Consider the following 18,790-nt stretch of genomic DNA (forward strand, 5'->3'; position numbering starts at 1 on the left):
CACAGGCTGCAGTCAGCAGTGTTCTGATAAAAGAAGACCGCGGCGAGCAAAAGCCCATCTTTTATACGAGCCGACGCATGACAGGACCGGAGACGCGGTATCCAACTCTGGAAAAGATGGCTTTAGCAGTTGTTGAAGCAGCGAGAAAACTACGACCGTATTTCCAGTCGCACTCCGTGGAAGTACTGACCGATCAGCCTCTCCGAACGATACTCCAGAACACTAACAGATCTGGCAGACTCACGAAGTGGGCCATCGAACTCGGCGAGCTCGATATCATCTACAAGAATCGCACGGCGGCAAAATCCCAGGTCCTTGCCGACTTCTTGGTCGAACTGGCCCCAGAATTAGAGCAAGATCTCACACTCCCAAGCTCAAACTGGACTTTGCACGTCGATGGCTCGTCAACTAACAAAGGAGCAGGCGCTGGAGTCCAATTGCAATCCCCGACCGGCGAGCTGATCCGACAGTCTTTCAGCTTTGGCTTTCCCGCTTCAAACAACGAGGCGGAATACGAATCTCTCATCGCAGGACTCCGCTTAGCAAAAGCCGTCAAAGCTAAACGTCTAAGCGCTTACTGTGACTCCCAGTTAGTCGCCAGTCAGTTTAGTGGCGACTACGACGCCCGCAACGATCGAATGGACGCCTATCTCAAAATAGTGCAAAGCCTGGCGGCAGAGTTCGAATTTTTCGAACTCATCAAAGTTCCGAGAGGCGAGAACGTCTGCGCCGATGCCCTCGCCGCCCTTGGCAGCAAGCTTCGTGATCAAGTAAAGAGAACCATCCCGATACATCGTATCGAGAAACCAAGCATCGACGTCCTAACCGATCAAACCCTCATCGCCCAAGTCGCTGAACCCGCCACTCCAGACGACGATGGGTTTGGCCCTGACTGGAGAAATGAATTCATCGACTACCTCTCAAAAGGGGAACTCCCAGCAGAAAAATGGGCGGCTCGCCGGCTAAAAACCCGCAGCGCCCATTACGTCGTTCTCGATGATGAACTGCATAGATGGACTGCGAGTAAGGTGCTCTTAAAATGCATCCATGGCGACGAGACAGCAAGGGTTATGGCGGAAACGCATGAAGGCGCCGGTGGAAATCACTCGGGCGGACGTGCGTTAGCAATAAAAGTAAGGAGCTTAGGTTTCTTCTGGCCAACAATGAACGCGGATTGCGAGTCTTATGCGAGAAGCTGCGACAAGTGCCAACGGCACGCACCCAGCATCCATTGTCCAACCGAACTGTTGCGAACAACCACCGCTCCCTACCCGTTCATGCGATGGGCGATGGACATCATAGGACCACTCCCCTGCTCCCGCCAAAGACGCTTCATCCTCGTCCTCACCGACTACTTCACCAAATGGATCGAAGCTGAAGCATACGCTCAAGTTACAGACAAAGAAGTCCGCGGCTTCGTCTGGAAAAACATTATTTGCCGCCACGGACTGCCCTACGAGATCGTCACAGACAACGGATCGCAGTTCATGTCAGGCAACTTTAAGGAGTTCTGTAGCAAGTGGAACATCCGACTAAGCCCGTCCACTCCACGCTACCCGCAAGGTAATGGCCAAGCCGAATCCTCCAACAAACTCATCATCGACGGCATTAAAAAGCGTCTGGACCTCAAAAAAGGACACTGGGCTGACGAACTCGACGGAGTCCTATGGAGCCATCGCACGACTCCACGAGGATCGACTAAATCGACACCCTTCTCTCTCGCCTACGGTGTTGAAGCCATGGCTCCCGCTGAAGTTAATGTTTCAAGCCTCCGACGCTCCAAAATGCCTCAATACGTCGAGCTAAACAAGGAGATGCTACTCGACGCCCTCGATGAGATAGAAGAACGGAGAGATCAAGCCCTGCTGCGCATCCAGAATTACCAAAATCAGATTGAGAGCTACTATAACAAAAAGGTCCGGGCCCGACCTCTAGAACTCGGTGATCTCGTCATGCGCAAAGTGTTTGAAAACACTAAAGAGCTTAACGCCGGTAAACTCGGCGCCAGGTGGGAGGGACCATACAAAATCATCAAAGTTGTTAAACCTGGCGTATACCGACTCCAAACCTCGCGCGGAGAAGAAGTCCCGCGATCATGGAACTCAATGCATCTTCGACGTTTCTACTCGTAGAAGTATTTACACGTAAAAAAAAAAAAAAAAAAAAAAAAAAAAAAAAAAACCGAGTAGATGCACCCCCGCGGTCACTTCTACTCGACCGAGTAAATGCGCCATCAACAGTCACTTTTACTCTGGAGAAAAACGAACTACGAATGGCTTGATCCTCAACCGAGATACGTAGGCAGCCTTAACAGGTCCAGCTGTAACAAAAAAAAACAGAGTAGATGCACCCCCGCGGTCACTTCTACTCGACCGAGTAAATGCGCCATCAACAGTCACTTTTACTCGGGAAAAACGAACTACGAATGGCTTGATCCTCAACCGAGGTACGTAGGCAGCCTTAACAGGTCCAGCTATAACAAAACCAAAGTCAAAACCTTACCTAGGTCTCAATTGAACAAACAATGACTTTCACATCATGATTCCCGTGCCTCCAGCAGAGGATACGCGGACACTCACGCTCCCTTTCTCGCAGCTATGTCCTGATCAGACACTTGGCTCCAGGACCTTAACAGTCACGGTTCACCTATGCCCAAGCATTGAACCGACTAAACAAGAGTGAATCTCTGCCTTTTCTCGACTAACGAGTAACGGCTTAGCTACCCGATTGCTTAATTGTCACTGAGGAAACGGACGGAAGGACCTTTCACTCTTATACTCAATTCTTTGTTATCGACTTTTGGACAACTCCAAATCGAAACATGATGATAGCCGAGTAAAACCAATTACCGGTTCATCACTTGTCTATTTGCAACAATTAAGGATATGAAAATCTTATGTTTCAAAACACAACAGATTAATGAAAATGCTTAAGAGTTGCAAATACTGACAAGAAACACAAAATGGAAAGAGTTTTAAAAGTACAACAACAAGGTCTATCAAGACCACCGATGAAAGCATCCTAAAATATAACATACAACAAGATCAGACCACAACATCTTGGTCGTCTCTACTCGGGTCGAGCGCTTCGGTCGTCTCCCGTTCAACGACTTAATCACCAAGGCCTTCAACCGGAGCAGGAGGGTCGGAAACTGGCAGGATCGGGTCCATCTCTTCAACAAGCGCCGGCGATGACCTGGTCTCCTCCTCGCCCACTTCGTCCCCTTCTCGCTCCTCAGATGAAGAAACTAAGACCGGATCTTCAGCGGCTACATCCCCCATGTCTGTTTGAATCGCGTCCCCAGTCTCCTCGGGGTCGTTCCCGTCAAGGCGCTCCTCGATGGCAGTTCCTTCGGGAACGACGGTACGCTCCGATAAAGCAGAAGTAATGTCAACCATCGGCTCATCGATCGGATCTTCAGTCGCCTCGCGGGAAGTGATCAACTGGGAGGCTGACTCGTGGCCAATCAGACCAACATTCGATCCATACGGGTCAAGTACTCCCATGAGCTCTTCATTCACAAATCGAGAAGGAAGGTTGAGAGGAGAGAGAGCAAAGTCATCCTCAGAGAACGGCTCGAGGTAAAGATTGGCGACTTCAGCTTCATACATCTTCTCCTGCTCCGAGAAGATGTTGATCATACTCGGCGGAATCGCCACCCCGCTATCTTTAATCATCTCGAGGCACTTTTTGGTTCCTGAAGCCTGCCCGTACAGGTTCTTGGCCTTCTCTCGCGCCATGAGACGATCCAGATAGCCCTTCACCTTACCTATACAGCGAGTAGACTTGTCCGCCATAGCCGTCTGGACCTTGATCCTCTCGCGGGTGACCTCCTGAACCCTAGAATCCCTCAGACGTTGCCTCTCTTTGACCAGCGTCCCGACGACAGCGTCCCTCTCTTCCTCGAGTTCAGCCTTCTCCTTCTCGAGGGAAGCGACCAATCGCTCTAAGCGGGTTTTCTCGCGGAGAGCGTCCTTCTTCGCAAGACGGTCAGACTTCAGCTTGTCCTCCAACTCCTCAAACTTAACTCGGAGGACCTCTTTCTCTTTGGCCGCTTTGTCGCCGGCTTTTTTGTTCTCAGCGCGTAACCTCTCGATTACGCTCAATCTTGTCCGTGCGAGTTTATCCGAGGCGCCCAGCTGGACCATCGTCTGCTTCAGGGTGCTGTCGTACTTCTCCACGAGGTAATTCATGCTCCCGTCGCTCTGCGTGAAGCATTAAAAACTTAGAAAAATTTTAAGGAAGAAAAAGGGAAATAGGAGAAAAGCGAGTTTACCCGTCTGCCCGCCATAGCCGCATCAACATACTCCTTTTTGAAGTATAAGTCCTCGACCGGCGGCAACTCTTTGGTCCCACCACGGATCTGGCGAGTCAGTTCAGCACACCGAAGTGGATTCAGGACCAACGGAGTCGCCTCGTCGTAAAGGAACTCTACGCGGTCCGGAAAGCGAACTCCTCCCCCCGTCTTCCGCGGAAGCGAACCTCCGCTTCCCGCACCGGTCTCCCTCGCAGAAGACGAAGGGGCTCCCTTACTCGACGGAGATTCACCCCGAGATCCATCTCCGACTTCGGTAGCCGTTTCTCCACTTCTGGAAGGAATCTCGGGAGCTGAAGTCCCATCGTCTTCCGCTGCTTTCTTCTTCGACTTCTTCTTGGGACGCTCCTCAGGCGATCCCCGAGTAGAATCGGCTGGATCGTCTCTTTCCGCATCATCATCCCTTACGGCAGCTGAGGTTTCCCTATCCTCAACAGAAGCCTCCTCGCGAGACCTTTTCTTGCTCCCTTTTTTCTTCTTCTTCTTAGCCGCGACTTCAGTGACATTGGCAGAAGATGGCGCCACTTCCAAAGGGACACTCCTGTCCTTGGCTTTGGACTTGTTGGTCTTCTTCTTTGGGGAACTCTGAGCTGGCGGCTCGGAGTTCGCATCTCCGTCTACGGGAACAGGCCTGGCCTCCGAGGCGCCGGCAGAAGACGGTGTCGTCGAGAGCATTTGAAGCTTCCCTTTTAACAAAGCACTCAAGTCGGGAACTCCCTCCATTTTTCTAGCTCGGTTGAGAAGTTTCTGTTGCTTCCGAGTAAATAGGGAAAGACGTGATTTGCGGGGACCGAGTACACAAGGAAGTCTCGATTCCCAATCAACTATACAAGAAAGAGAAATCAGATACGAAGACTACAGAAAGATTCAAGAGCATCTCTCTAATGTAAACAGCCACTTTACCTCTGGCGATCCTAGCTTGTTGTCGACGTATCCACTCCCGACTAAGATCCGGCCACCTGAGATGACTGTGCGTCGCGATCAGTTGAGCGGTTTCAAAGAACTTCTCGGGATAGGCGATCGTATTGGGATGACGAACTGCAAAAGAAAAAGGGAACGTCAGAACCATCGATCAGAATACGAGTAAACAGACAAATTTCTACCAAGTTGCTTATTCCATAAAACGCGATAATCGTCCCCCGGCGGCTCCTCGAAGGCATGCTCGTCGGACTTAATGAAGAAATATGCACGTTGCCAATCCTGCGTCTTGTTGGGATGACCGGTCAAAACGTTGTAACTCGCTCTCATCTTTACCGAGAAGATCCCGTTAGGCTCCGCCTTCGTAAAAGTTAGCTCCTCAAATACTCTCACGCTCATCGAAACATCCATCTCCGCGGCCATAACCATCAACATGACGGCTATGCGCAGCGACCCGTTCAGCAGCTGGGAGATGGCGATATCCCGACGAAACGCGTAAGACGTGATTAGTCTGGGGATTGGGAACTAGAGCTTCGTCTGATCCTTGAAGTAGGATTCATACACGCACTGGTAACCAACCGGTGGCGACCACGGCCGCTGTTCAGCCGAAGGAATAATGAAGGTGACTCCGGCGCCACCACACTCCCTCAGCAATCTCTTCACGGTCTCGTGGGAAGAGCAGGAACTGAGAACGTTTCCCCACGATTGAACTTGCGGGTCGCGTAACGCTTCGGGAGGCAGCGAAGGTAGTTCTTCGAAAATCCCGCCAGGGTGATAAATCACAGGACGGCAGTCTACTTCGTCGAACGGAACACTTCTCGGGGCGGGAAAACGGTCTGACTGGCCGATGCCACCCCTTCGACGAGCCCGTCTCCTAGGCCTTACGACAAGGCTAGGCGCTTCAGAACCACTCGCCTCCCTATCCTCGTTCACAACGTTTTCTTCGGCTTCTTCGCGAAATTGTCTATGGGCGTCAGCGACCAGAAGACGCTGGGAAAGGCTCATATTCTCCGTATCCCGCAGAGCATCACGATGGATTATGTCGAAATCCTCCAACGGACCCCCGTCTGCATCCCTAGCCGGGCTCGGCGAGGTAGCTATGTCTTTCCCTTTTTCTTCGCGCGATAGCCGATTCCCTGGAGCCATATCCTTTCTACTCGGGGAACGACTAAACTAGCTAGACCACTAGCAAAAAACCCTACGCTACGGAAGGCTTATCTAGAGAGAGAAAATAAAAGTAGAGAGAAGGGAGAGAAAGTGGAGTACCTGAGCTTGCAGAGAAGAATGACGAAAGCGAAGGAGAGACGCCTATTTATAGCAAAAACGAGGCGCACCCTTCGAAGCGTCATCATTAGGTCTACAAAGGCCTAAATGGGCTTCAAGGGCCGCCTAAATGCCCAAAAACCTACTCGCGACGGTTCGGTTTCTCACCCAAACTGGTTTTCAATCAAGAAACCGGACCAAAATTAATCTCCGGTTCTGGCCCGAACCAACTCAACAGAGTTAACCATCCAAAGACCGCTTGGGCTCTTCATTCGAGGAGTTTACCTCCCGAGTAAAGCATAACGCATCGTGAGAAGACACAACACGGAGCGACCAGATGCGGTACGCGACTAAAACCACACACCGATAAAACGAGCCATCGTCGACATTAGGTCCTATTATATGAACGAACCCGACCCACAAATTCACTGAGACCGACAAGCCGCTCACAAGTGAACTGGGGGGGGACTTATTGTAGGAGATGGATTACATCCCTCCACAAGGCCCATCATATAACAGGCCCTAGCCCGACAAGGTCGATCGAGCTTAGTCGGCTTAGCGGCTAGAAACGTCAGCTCGACCCTAGAGTACTTTAAGCCGGTCAGCTGAGCCGATCAGCTATACTCGGCTCGGACGAAATAGTATCGAGGCCCACATACTCGGCCTTTGGGCGACAAGGCCCAAAGGATAGGCGCGATTAGGGCATCACGCACAAGGGTACTATAAGAGAGGAGGAGGAGGCAACGAGAAGAGGACTTTTGGAACAAATCACATACTAAGCGGCTAGATTTAGGGTTTCCTAATCATCTCTTTGATCTTGTCGTTTAAACCTCTGATCTTGTCTCCTATCTTTGATCAGTCTTGTAACCCATTGTGTTGATTCTAATAAAACGTCTTTAGTCACCCCATTTTCTAAGTTCTTCATTCTAATCAACCGAATCCTGTACAAACAATGGCTCTTTGAAAGCAAACACTAGTCTTTTAAAACTCCATCATCTTCACCACCTAACCCTTTACAATTGCGATCTCATAGGAGAGATTCCTTCTTCACTAGGAAACCTTTCTCATCTCAGACATCTTAATATTTCTGATAATAATTTTTTGACAGGTGAAATTCCATCCTCTATAGGAAACCTTTCTTATCTCAGTTTTCTTGACCTCTCTCATAATTATTTAGTAGGTAAAATTCCATCTTCCCTAGGAAACTTGTCCCGTCTCACAGTTCTTGATCTTAGTGACAATCCTAGCTTGATAGGTGAAGTTCCGCCTTCAATTGGCAATCTAAACCAGCTAAAAATTATCAGTTTTTACTCAAATCTAACCTATACTAAAAGCAAGATATCAAGCCCTCTAAACGTGTCCACATCAGCTGAAAAAATCAGCCAATTAGAGATCCTTAACTAGCCATGTCATTTAGGTTAAAATATTGAAACAATATTGACTTCAATTGTATTCACTAAAAACTTGATCGATTGGTTTTACTTCGTCTTTATGTTCTCTGGAAAACGTTTTGGTAGTGATCGTAATAAGCACAAGTTTCAGCCAAAACGTTTTGCCTCAACACAATCAGTCTCCGATTTCCCTCCTCTCTTACTAGCCGCTGATGCCGCCTTTCAGATCTCCAATAACCCTCAAACCACCACCAAAAAACATAAACATAAGCCGCTTCAAAAACCAGGCCATACTGCGTTAAGACTGATTTCCCTACAATGTTCCATCTCTTCTCTCCTCATACATCTCCACCAACCGCTTTGACTATGTCCTTTCTCCACTGGTTTGTTTCTGATCGATTCTCACGTTTGTGTCTAATATTTTCTTTGGATATGGCGCTTCAGTGTTTTATATATCTAATGAAGTTTTTTTCTCGCTCTCTGTGAAATGTTGTTATGCAGATGGCCCTTCGTATAAGCCGATCTTAGTGGAAGGAAACGGACACTCAGGTTCTACCAGTCTCTGGCTCTGAATTACTCTTACAGGTTGTTTTGAATTTCTTGCTTTTTGTTAATTTTTTTTCAAGATTATAGTCTTTTCTGTACAAGAGAATCTTCAATTAAGCTCTAACTTTCTATTCCTTCTTTCTTTCTTTAGTTTTGTTTAATGTGATTCTACTATGAAGTTATGGTTGAGGGCTCCGCTGGTTAACTCTGATGGTGATTCAAAGGATGCTTTCCCAAATAATCTGGTAAGACGTAGGACCAAAATTGATGCAATGAATTGATTTTTAACCTCTAGCCATTAATTTTCATTGTCTTTGCTGAATTTCAGGTTTATGTGCTTAACGGCTGCGTTTTCTGTTTTGCCGTAGGTGTTCTCCATGTGATGTTGAAACGTGGGTTTGCTTTCAGTGTCTACAATATGAACATCCTCTTGGAGGGTTTATGCAAGAATCTGGAATACGACAAAACTGTTACTTTGCTTCTTGAGGTAAAGTTTGAGTTCTCCGCCGCCGGATGCTGTTAGCTACAGCTATGTTATAAGAGGCTTATGCGAGGGGAAATAGTTGTAGAAAGCATTGGAATTGTCGAATGATATGCAAGGCATCCATAATAAGCACTGATATAAGTGTATAACCCTTTCACCACATCGTAATAAACTCAATTTTGAACTCATGTTATTATTCACAAATTAGTCTAATTTGGGTCTGCAGTCGTTTTTAACAAATGCTCAGAGGTTCTATGATGTCATGTTAGTACATAGGATTGCAGTTTGTTGGCGTTTTTGGGCTCTTTTAACCATTGCTAGGTTTGAGTTTAATTTTAATTTTTATTAGATAAGAGTTTGTAAAATGCAGATGGAGAATACAGTTTATGCATTGAATAACAGTATAAACACAAAAGCATATGATAATTTTGACACATAATCTTTCTTGCAACATGCCATCAATTTTGCTGCAAAACATTGGGGTCTTCAGTGCCTTTTACGAGATAAGTGAGTCATATTCTGCTCGACTCTTTGGCTGACTTCACTTGCTTGCCTGTTTCTAAATATGTTGTGTAGCCAGGGGATATCATGCCTCCTCACTGTTACTATGGAATGAAAGCTGAAGCTAAATGTAGAAATAGAGGCCCCGACACTTGAGTCTGAAGGTAAATTTGCATTCCCTATCTTTGCAAAACTTATGTTCAGTGATTGAGTAGTGTGCTTGGTACAGCTCAAGAATACAGAATAAAGCCTGCTTACTTTGTTTCTCATAATCTCCTTCACCAGCTTGAATAGGGGAACACCAAACCCATTTCAACATCGCAGGTATTAAGAAAAATTCTGCAAACTTGGTATCAGAAGCTGCAAAGGTAAAGTTAGCCAATGCAACATCATGTTTGTATTAAGTATTAACTATTTAGTTCACATGAGCACATCATAATAAGATGTCAAGCCATTCTTCAGTATTATATCATAACCTTTCTTTCTTTAAACTAAAAAATTAAAACGACTACCTCTTCTATTAGGTTTTTCTTTTCTTTATATATGCGACTAAAAGTAGATGTCACTACTATGTTTTTATTTTCTTTTTCTCTTACTAGCTTAATTGGGTATTTTTGTTGTTTATTGGTGTATAAGGGTCGTCTGCTCAAGAGATTAAAAATTTCCTTAAGAGATTTGAAGTTGGATCTGGTCCTCTACTTAGGGTTAGTCTCCTGATTATTATTTTTTTTACTGAAGTTGTCTCTTGATTTTTTATCCTTATAAATACTGTATTACTTTTGAAAATTTAATTTTTTCAAAAGCTTGTAGTGTGTTGATTGATTTTTTTCATGGTTCTGACTGGTATATATATATATAAATATATATATATATATGCATGCCTATACATACACTCTCTTATACTCTTTGTTATACGGTCAAAACAGTGTTCCAACAATGAATTCAATACAATAGAGCACATTGGTAGACTTCTACTCTTCAGTGATCTCTTAAGTTTTCAGAGGTTCAAAGAGTTCTATGCTTCAACCACTATCTCCACTGAGGATGAACCTTACAAAGGTCTTAGTAATCTGGTAAAGTGCTCCAATCTCTTTCATAATGTTGTTTATATTTTTATTTCTTCCTCATAACTTCAATTGATCTTGCCGTGCAATGAATGCATGACAATACATGAGTGTTTTCAGTGACTTACGGTCCAACAAGCAAATGACAGTTTTCTTGATAATAAACGAAATCTTAACATTTGAGATCTATATCTTTATCTTTTGCTAAGTTTTTTGTTGGTTTTTTTTTGTTGTGACTGGACTGGTTTGGTTAGTTAGCCCCTGCAGGAGACTTATTTTCTTACTTGGATGATCTGGCAAATTCATTGGATATTCAGGCTTACATAAGAGAGTGTGTTTGGACAGCCGGAAATTGATTTCCCATCCCAACACCGTCTAGCTAGCTAGCATCAATAGCGTATGACACCGTTAGATTGCCATTAAAAGCAAATCCACAAAAAAATGATTCATCTCCTTACCACTTCGGTTTTCTCCTTGTGAAATTAATAGAATTTTCTCATATGTATTCACCCTCTTAATGTTTTGTGGTTTTTGGGAATGTTTGTGTTTAAGTAAAAATAAGAATTTCGTTTCAGCAATTCAAATAATATGTCTATGGTTTTATATCAGGATGTCTACTCATATTGTTTTATAAAACACATATACAGTCAAAAACTGTTAAATACATTACACAAAATCTTGATCTTAATTTGATATGACAAAATAGATAGATTAAGATAATTAAACTATGAACTTTTTTACCAAATACAAAAAAATAATATTTAATTTAAGATAATGTAATAAATTTAGTTAAGCGAACATTTTAAATAAATGTCGCAAGTCATACTCTTAACTAAAATAAATTAACTTACTATTTTTTACATTTAGTTACTATAATTATAGAAATTAGTGCATTCATTATAGAAAATTTATTATATTTTTAATATGTGTGAACAAATGAAAAAATTATATTTGTGGATTAAGGGAGCAATAAAAAATTCATATAATATAAATATAACAAATTAATTAAATGATTAAAAAAGCATTTATTTGAATTTCACTCTTTTTACAATTAACTCAAAACTAAGTGATATAGATAGTCAATTAAAATGGGTTTATCTTCTTATTTGATGCTGTAAAAATGGAGGTCATTGTTGGTTTACTTTAAATAAGTACAAACGACACATAAAATAATAAATGTTAAAATGTCAATCATTTTGACACAGAAAATTAATGTTGATCAACAATGTTCTAATTTTCTATTCAGAACATCAACGCAGCTCATTTTAAAGAATTATATCAAATACAATTCAATTATTTTTTTCAAAATTACAACTTAACTACTGATCGCCTCAACAACAAATATTTTGAACACCACTAAAATTTTCAAAGCTTCGTAAAGAGGAACAAAAAAAGTTATTCACACATGAAGTCAACACTTAACTTAGCATCCTACAATAAATAAAGCTTTCCGTAACAAACAACATTTCAACGACAAAACATCTCATTTACCCATATTTGCAAAAGCTAAACATTCGATATTAACTAAAACTCATTTTATAATATTTAAAATTCAAACAACAATTAAAATTTTAAGTTTTTATGTAGCAAAAATCCGCGCGTAGCGCGGACAAACGATCTAGTAAACTGAATGGTACCATTCCTAGTTCATTTGCCAATTTGAACAAGCTGTCCTATTTACTTCTCACAGGTAATCAATTCTCCGGTGGAGATTTACCTCTTATACTATCAAATTTAACCAGCTTGTCATATTTTGACATTTCCGATAATCACTTCAAATCCAAGCTTCCATCTAACATGAGTGGACTCCATAACTTGGAGGTATTTAGAGTGAATAGTAACTCTTTAATCGGGAATGTCCCTACATCTCTGTTTACTATTCCTTCCTTAAGACTGGTTTCTTTGAGTGAAAACCAATTAGAGGGACCCTTAGAGTTTGGGAATACATCATTAGCTTCTGAGTTACCATACCTAGACCTTGCTTCTAACAACTTCAACGGACCAATCTCAGAATCTATATCTCGATTTCTCAAACTCGAGTTTATTGATCTTAGCAATAACAGTTTCACTGGGCCAATCCCTGGATCCATGTCCAAATTAGTCTCCCTTGATGATCTAAATCTGTCTTACAATAAGTTGGAAGGTCAAGTACCTAGTTTCTTGTGGAGGATGTCTACCTTGATGCTTTCTCATAATTCTTTCAGTAGTTTCGAGGAATTATCGCAAGCTGTCGTCAATGGAAGTGACTCTGATCATGGTTCAAATTCATTCCAAGGACCAGTCCAATTTGATCTTGGTTCAAATTCACTCCATGGATCATTACCTCGATGGATCTGTAAGCGTACATCATTAGCCTTATTGGATCTGTCAAACAACCATCTCACTGGTTCCATTCCTTCATGTTTGATGAATTGTACTGCTTCTCTTGGCTATATAATTCTAAGAAACAACAACTTGAGTGGATTCCTTCCAGACATCTTTACCAATGCCACCAAGTTACGATCGCTAGACGTTAGCCGTAACCAGTTATCGGGGAAGCTTCCAAAATCTTTGATCAACTGCGAGTCTATGGAATATCTGAATCTGAAAGTAAACAAGTTTAAGGACACGTTTCCATCTTGATTGAGTTCTTTGGGATCATTAAGTGTTTTGTTTCTCGGATCAAATGCATTTTATGGTCCAATCTCTTCACATTTGGGGTTTCAGAGTCTGCGAGTCATTGACCTATCGAACAATAGCTTCAATGGAACACTGCCACAAGATTATTTTGTGAACTGGCGTGAAATGGCATCAGTGGGGGAAAAGGATGGCTTTACATCTAGTGACGGCATAGACACATTTATGGAACACATGGGAGGAGGAATCTATGAGGATTCGATGGATATGATGTATAAAGGTGTAGACACAGAGTTTCCACTGATCTTACTTATGTTCAAAGCCATCGATTTTTCTGGAAACAAATTCACGGGACGGATCCCTAAATCAATTGGCATGTTGAAGGAATTGCGTCATGTCAACTTTTCAAGAAATGCATTTACAGGCAGTATCCCTTCATCTTTGGCAAATATAAAAAACCTAGAGGCACTAGATCTCTCTCACAATAAGCTTTCTGGTAATATTCCTCGTGATCTTGCTAACCTCTCCTTCGTGTCATACTTGGACTTCTCCCACAACCTTCTCCAAGGCCCTGTTCCAAGAAGCACTCAGTTTCAGAGGCAACATTGTTCTTCATTCGAGGACAATCTTGGACTCTTTGGTCTCGAGGACATCTGTGGACCGGTCCATGCTACATCGGGGGATTCAGATCAATCCGAAGAATTTTCATCCGAAGAGGCAGAAGAAGCGTTGAGCTGGAAAGCTGCTGCAATAGCCTTCGGACCAGGTGTATTCTGTGGATTGGTGATCGGATATATCTTCTTCACTTCACACAAACAAACACATATGGTTCATGGAAAAGCTCGGTTGAACCATCCCGGTGGCATCATAAGTGTTCGTTAAATACTGTCTCCTTCAACGCTGTTTCTTTAAATGTGTTGTAAGTCCGTACTCCGATGATTGGTTGGTCAAAGTGTTGTGTTTGTACTTTTGGTTGTATTATACATTGTTGGTGTTTTTGTTGTAATGCGGTAAATTTGAAGTTGTATTGCTTTTATAACACCTTGTACTATCTTTTTATAACTTCTCGAACCCCCAAAACGATAATCAGAGACAACGAAATCTCGTGTGGGAATCTATAACCTGGGGGGGAGTTCTATTTATTTAGACTCCTTCAATTAAATAACCCGACCCGATTTGAAATCCGTGTGAACAAAAGTGCAGGGGCTAAAATGAAATAAATAGATATTATGGGTGCTAAAAGTATAAATTCTTGCAACTTTGGAAAGCTTTAACGAACCATGGCGCGGCGGCTAAGATTAGCTGCGATGGAGAAACCGAACCAGAATTACGCGGCTGACTCGTTCTCCAGCGAGGATTTGATCTCTCCGCCGCCGGTGAAGAAGGCGAAGAAGTCAGAGGAGACCGGATGTGATAATACTAAAGATCCGAAAATCCCCAGTGGCGGAGAAGAAGTCATACCCGCCGTTGATAATAGAGCGGCCGAAGAAGGTAGCTCGAGCTGTATAAGTGAGGAGAAGAAGAAAGGATTTGTCGTTGAAGCTGATGTTGCTGAAGACAAAGGAGCCAGACAGGCAATGGAAGATGTTTCGTTGGTTTTACCCGACGCTTCTTTGGATTTCCCTGGGAAACTAAGGTAAAAAAAAAGAAGAAGTAACTTTCGTGTGAATGGTAATTAAGAACACATCAAGTCTTGTTATGCTGCACAGTGAAAGGCTTGATTTTTCAAATGAAAACGATGTTCTTCTGTGTTGATGTTATTTGTTATGGTAGGTGTGGTCATTTTGCGATATATGATGGGCATGGTGGACGTTTAGCTGCAGAGTTTGCTAAGAAGCATCTTCACCTTAATGTTCTTTCATCTGGTTTACCACGTGAGTTGGTCTGTTTTACGTTGTTCAGATTATTTATGTCTTTTTCTTTTTTTGCAAAGCAAGACTGTTTTGGTGTCTCTCACTCAGTAGGTCTCACTTCAACTTCTTTCTCGTTCTTTTCTTGATCCAAATCTTCGATTGCTGCTTCAGATGGACCTCAAAGTTGCTAAGAAAGCCATACTTGATGGTATATAACTTCAGTCTATAACCACTTTTTGTAGCTATCTAATCACTTCATTGACTTTGAACTGTTAACACAACTTTGTTACCAGGTTTCCGGAATACCGATGAGCTGCTCCTACAAGAAAGTGTTTCAGGTAATTCGTGACATGCTTTGTCTGCGTAGGAGCTTTTCTCTCGGCTGTTGATTGCTTTGCTAATTATCTCCTCCATAGAATCTTTCTTCTCAGTCCTGACCTTTGTGTATGGCTCAGGAGGATGGCAAGATGGCGCCACAGCAGTGTGTGTCTGGATCGTTGATCAAAAGGTATAACCGTGGGATGCCAGTGATATGGTCGTTCTTCCTTTGGAATGCGATATGTTGACTCTAATTCTTAAATGGACTTCACAAAATTACGCAACCTTTTATACATTATTCACACCCGTAAGCTTTCCTGCATTTTCAGGTTTTTATTGCCAATATTGGTGATGCTAAGGCTGTTTTGGCACGATCCTCTCCTACCGACGAATCAGGGAGTCATACAGAAGCATGTAACCCACTCAAAGCAATTGTTTTAACCAGAGAGCATAAAGCAATTTATCCACAGGAGCGTTCTCGCATTCAAAAGGTTTTTTCTCTATGATGAGCAAGACAAGTGATATCTATAATAAATCGAGTACCACATGCTCTGTTAGTAACTTGGTCTGAGTTTCGCAGTCAGGTGGTGTTGTGAGCTCAAATGGACGTTTACAAGGGCGTCTTGAGGTTTCTAGGGCGTTTGGCGATCGTCAATTCAAGAAGGTAAATTATTATTTGGCTTCCCACTTTGTCCTGAGCTCATAATCCTTCTGACATTTTACCATTTGGCTAGTCCAGACATTTATTCTTGACTTGTAAATTCTATGGTGGTTGTTCGCATCTAACAAAAGGTATTGATTTCAGTATGGTGTCATTGCAACTCCGGACATTCATGCGTTTGAATTAACTGAGAGAGAAGACTTCATGATTCTTGGTTGCGATGGATTGTGGGAAGTAAGCTCATAGTTGTATAAGAACATCCTTTTCCTTTTTTATATCCAAAGTTTACTCATAATTGACATACTGCATCCGTTTTCAGGTGTTTGGACCAAGTGATGCTGTTGGATTTGTTCAGAAACTCTTGAAGGTAACCACAAACACGCTAGTCAAATCGCTTTGTTCTTCATTGCACACTCTTTAGCTAGATGGACACAAGTTTTTTGGGTAGCCATGTGAGCTAATGTTTGTGTAGAACTTTGTGCATACAAGTAAAGGGCAATGAGAGATTTCTAAGAGCTGTGATTTTGCAGGAAGGCTTGCCTGTAAGCACAATTAGTCGTCGTCTTGTAAAGGAAGCTGTGAAGGAGCGTCGTTGCAAAGACAATTGCACAGCAATCGTGATTGTCTTCAAACGTGGATGACGAAAAGAAAAGCCTGTGGGCATCTGTTTTTCTTATTGGTTTTGGCTTTGCTTGAAGTGTTCCAAACCTTTTGTTGCAACACACTTTTTTTACATATCAATGTATCGGTGACCACCACTAGAAGGAAAAATGACTTTGAAGACTAAACAGATCTCTCTTTTGATAACGTAATCTCTTCTTTCTTCAATTCGGGTTCCTCTTTGAAAGATGATATTGAAACAACTTTCAACATTAACTTCCATTTTACGTTGGTATAATCATAAGTAACGCCACACACTGCTTCACTGAAAGTTTCAATCCTTATCCATTTTACGCAATACTGAACTTAGAAGCACGCACTTGTCAATGGACCAATGCAAAACCCCAAAGCTGCATCTGTCAGGTCGCATGGAGCAAAGGCAGGAAGAAATAAGGTACTTTTATAACGAGCATTAAGGAACAAATGGTGTTTCCTCAACTATTTAAACAGCAAACTCCAAAAAGTCGAAAGACAGACTCACAGCAGAAGGGTAAAAAAACAAGGGGAATTTGCCAAATATGACTCACAACTTGATTTTAAATACGAATTTATACCCAAACTTGAATCAAATGCAAAACTAACTTAAAAGCGTTGTGAAATTACAGCCAGACTCTTGTAACCAAACAAAAAAAACAGAAACCATTTTTACGAATATATACCCAGTAAGTCGTCTCAGATGCTAGAAATCTTCTAGACGACTTCTAAGTAAATCTTCTGGTGTAGCTGATCTTAAAAATAATTTATAATTTTTTTAAAAAATATTTTGATAAGCGAAAAATTAAAATCATGTAACTATAGACAGTTTTAAGTGATATAAATTAAAATATAACAAAACTGAATTGTTTTCAACATATATGAATATAGGTAGTGAATCATGGTATTCTTTGGTCTAGGGTTTGACAATATATGTTGTAGTATTGCTTGTATTCTTAGGGTTAGATTTTGGAAAGCTTGAATGTTTTTTTGAAAAATTAAATTTTTACCTGTAAATGTTTATTTTTGTGTATAGTAAACACTTTCGAAGTTTAATTTGATTTTATGAAGTGTTTAGTTAGTTAATTAAATTTAGGGATTATGTTTAGGGTCTAGACGACTTTGGTGAATAATTTTAGCTGGACGACTTACGTGTAAGTCGTCCAAATATTCCCGCCTAAAATTTTTTTTAAAATTATTTTCCCGTTTAAATAATTTAAACTAGACGACTTATTTGTAAGTCGTTTGGGAAGTCTTCTATTTTATTTTCCTGCTAAAAATATTTTGATTTCCCGCCCAAAATTTAAAGTCTTCTGGGCGACTTACAAGTAAGTCGTCTAGGAAGTCGTCTAGGAAGTCGTCTGAATCAAAAATATTTTAACCTAATTTGATTTTTTGTCTCTCTATATAAAAAAAAAATGGGGGTAAGAGCACCATTAACCCTGGCTCTTAGTCATGGGTTTTACCAAAAAAATAATTAAAAAATCAGTGGATCCAACTCACTTTTTAAAAACTGTTTCTTCCTCCTCTTTTGTAATTGTTGAATCTTGGGTGGTTTTTGGACTATTTACGGATTCCACCAATACGTGGTGTCCTGCAATTGATTTCTTTTTAATTAATTTTTTTATCACACAAGAAAAAAAATCAAAAACCTACCTATGAAACCGTGCATGGGATAATGGTGTTCTAAGAGCATGTGCAACGCGGGATTTTAGCTAATCCTTAACGTTAATCCTTAGCGTTTTAGGATTAAAAAAACATTAAAAAAAAAACGGGAAAGCTAAGGATGAATCCTTAATTAAGGAGAAGAAGGACCAAGTCCTTAATGTGCTGGCGTAACGGGATTGGTTCGGGGTTAGGGTTGTCTTTCGTAAGGGTAGAGAAAAAACACGCGACCAAAGTCATTATCTCGAGTAGCCGAAAAAAAAAACCAGAGGCGATTTGCGATCGTCATTGTTGAAGGTAAATCCGAGCCTTCTGATTTTTTTCCTTCTCGAGTTGATGCATGTTGATTTCATCACTTTTAAGGGTTCGATTGTGGGGTTTAAATAGATTTTGGTTTTCAAATCAGATTGGGGATTTAAATCGAATTAGGATTTTCGTCTGGGTTTGCTATTTTGTTCTTTTCGATTCGCTTGTTTGTTGTTCTCGTCGCGATTAAAGGTTCGGAATTGAGTTTACAATCGATTAAGGGTTTTCGTCTGGATCTGATTTGATTACAATCAAG

The 18,790-nt window shown here is 41.9% G+C and overlaps 3 protein-coding genes across 3 annotated transcripts; 2 read left to right on the forward strand and 1 right to left on the reverse strand.

Moving 5' to 3' along the window:
* Positions 1-3,110: 3,110 nt before the first annotated feature.
* On the reverse strand, positions 3,111-5,656 carry LOC125609899 (meiosis-specific protein ASY2-like). The gene is made up of 4 exons (XM_048781508.1): positions 5,419-5,656; positions 5,219-5,353; positions 4,277-5,139; positions 3,111-4,205 (listed from the first exon to the last, which is right to left on the reverse strand). The coding sequence occupies exons 1-4, from the start codon at positions 5,654-5,656 to the stop codon at positions 3,111-3,113; spliced, it is 2,331 nt and encodes a 776-aa protein (XP_048637465.1).
* A 6,623-nt stretch (positions 5,657-12,279) lies between these two features.
* Positions 12,280-13,980, forward strand: LOC125609900 (receptor-like protein 30). Its single transcript, XM_048781509.1, has 2 exons — positions 12,280-13,071; positions 13,189-13,980. Exons 1-2 carry the CDS (start codon positions 12,280-12,282, stop codon positions 13,978-13,980), a joined length of 1,584 nt encoding a protein of 527 aa, XP_048637466.1.
* Positions 13,981-14,337: 357 nt separating this feature from the next.
* On the forward strand, positions 14,338-16,760 carry LOC106346828 (probable protein phosphatase 2C 8). The gene is made up of 10 exons (XM_013786273.3): positions 14,338-14,734; positions 14,872-14,980; positions 15,123-15,159; positions 15,245-15,289; positions 15,407-15,459; positions 15,599-15,760; positions 15,850-15,933; positions 16,075-16,164; positions 16,250-16,297; positions 16,461-16,760. The coding sequence occupies exons 1-10, from the start codon at positions 14,379-14,381 to the stop codon at positions 16,569-16,571; spliced, it is 1,095 nt and encodes a 364-aa protein (XP_013641727.2). The 5' UTR covers positions 14,338-14,378; the 3' UTR covers positions 16,572-16,760.
* The last annotated feature ends 2,030 nt before the right edge of the window (positions 16,761-18,790 follow it).

The sequence above is a fragment of the Brassica napus genome, chromosome A6 (genome assembly GCF_020379485.1).
Source record: "Brassica napus cultivar Da-Ae chromosome A6, Da-Ae, whole genome shotgun sequence".
Lineage (NCBI taxonomy): Eukaryota > Viridiplantae > Streptophyta > Magnoliopsida > Brassicales > Brassicaceae > Brassica > Brassica napus.

Bases quoted from the DNA above. Each gene is read 5' to 3' on its own strand.
- LOC125609900 (XM_048781509.1), top strand. From the start codon at position 12,280: ATGAGTGGACTCCATAACTTGGAGGTATTTAGAGTGAATAGTAACTCT. The intron at 13,072-13,188 runs GTAAACAAGTTT...TTGGGGTTTCAG, and splicing joins TGGAATATCTGAATCTGAAA to AGTCTGCGAGTCATTGACCT.
- LOC125609899 (XM_048781508.1), bottom strand. From the start codon at position 5,656: ATGGCCGCGGAGATGGATGTTTCGATGAGCGTGAGAGTATTTGAGGAG. The intron at 5,140-5,218 runs GTAAAGTGGCTG...TTTCTTGTATAG, and splicing joins ACAAGCTAGGATCGCCAGAG to TTGATTGGGAATCGAGACTT. The intron at 4,206-4,276 runs GTAAACTCGCTT...TGCTTCACGCAG, and splicing joins CGGCTATGGCGGGCAGACGG to AGCGACGGGAGCATGAATTA.
- LOC106346828 (XM_013786273.3), top strand. From the start codon at position 14,379: ATGGCGCGGCGGCTAAGATTAGCTGCGATGGAGAAACCGAACCAGAAT. The intron at 15,761-15,849 runs GTTTTTTCTCTA...TGAGTTTCGCAG, and splicing joins AGCGTTCTCGCATTCAAAAG to TCAGGTGGTGTTGTGAGCTC. The intron at 15,934-16,074 runs GTAAATTATTAT...TATTGATTTCAG, and splicing joins GCGATCGTCAATTCAAGAAG to TATGGTGTCATTGCAACTCC.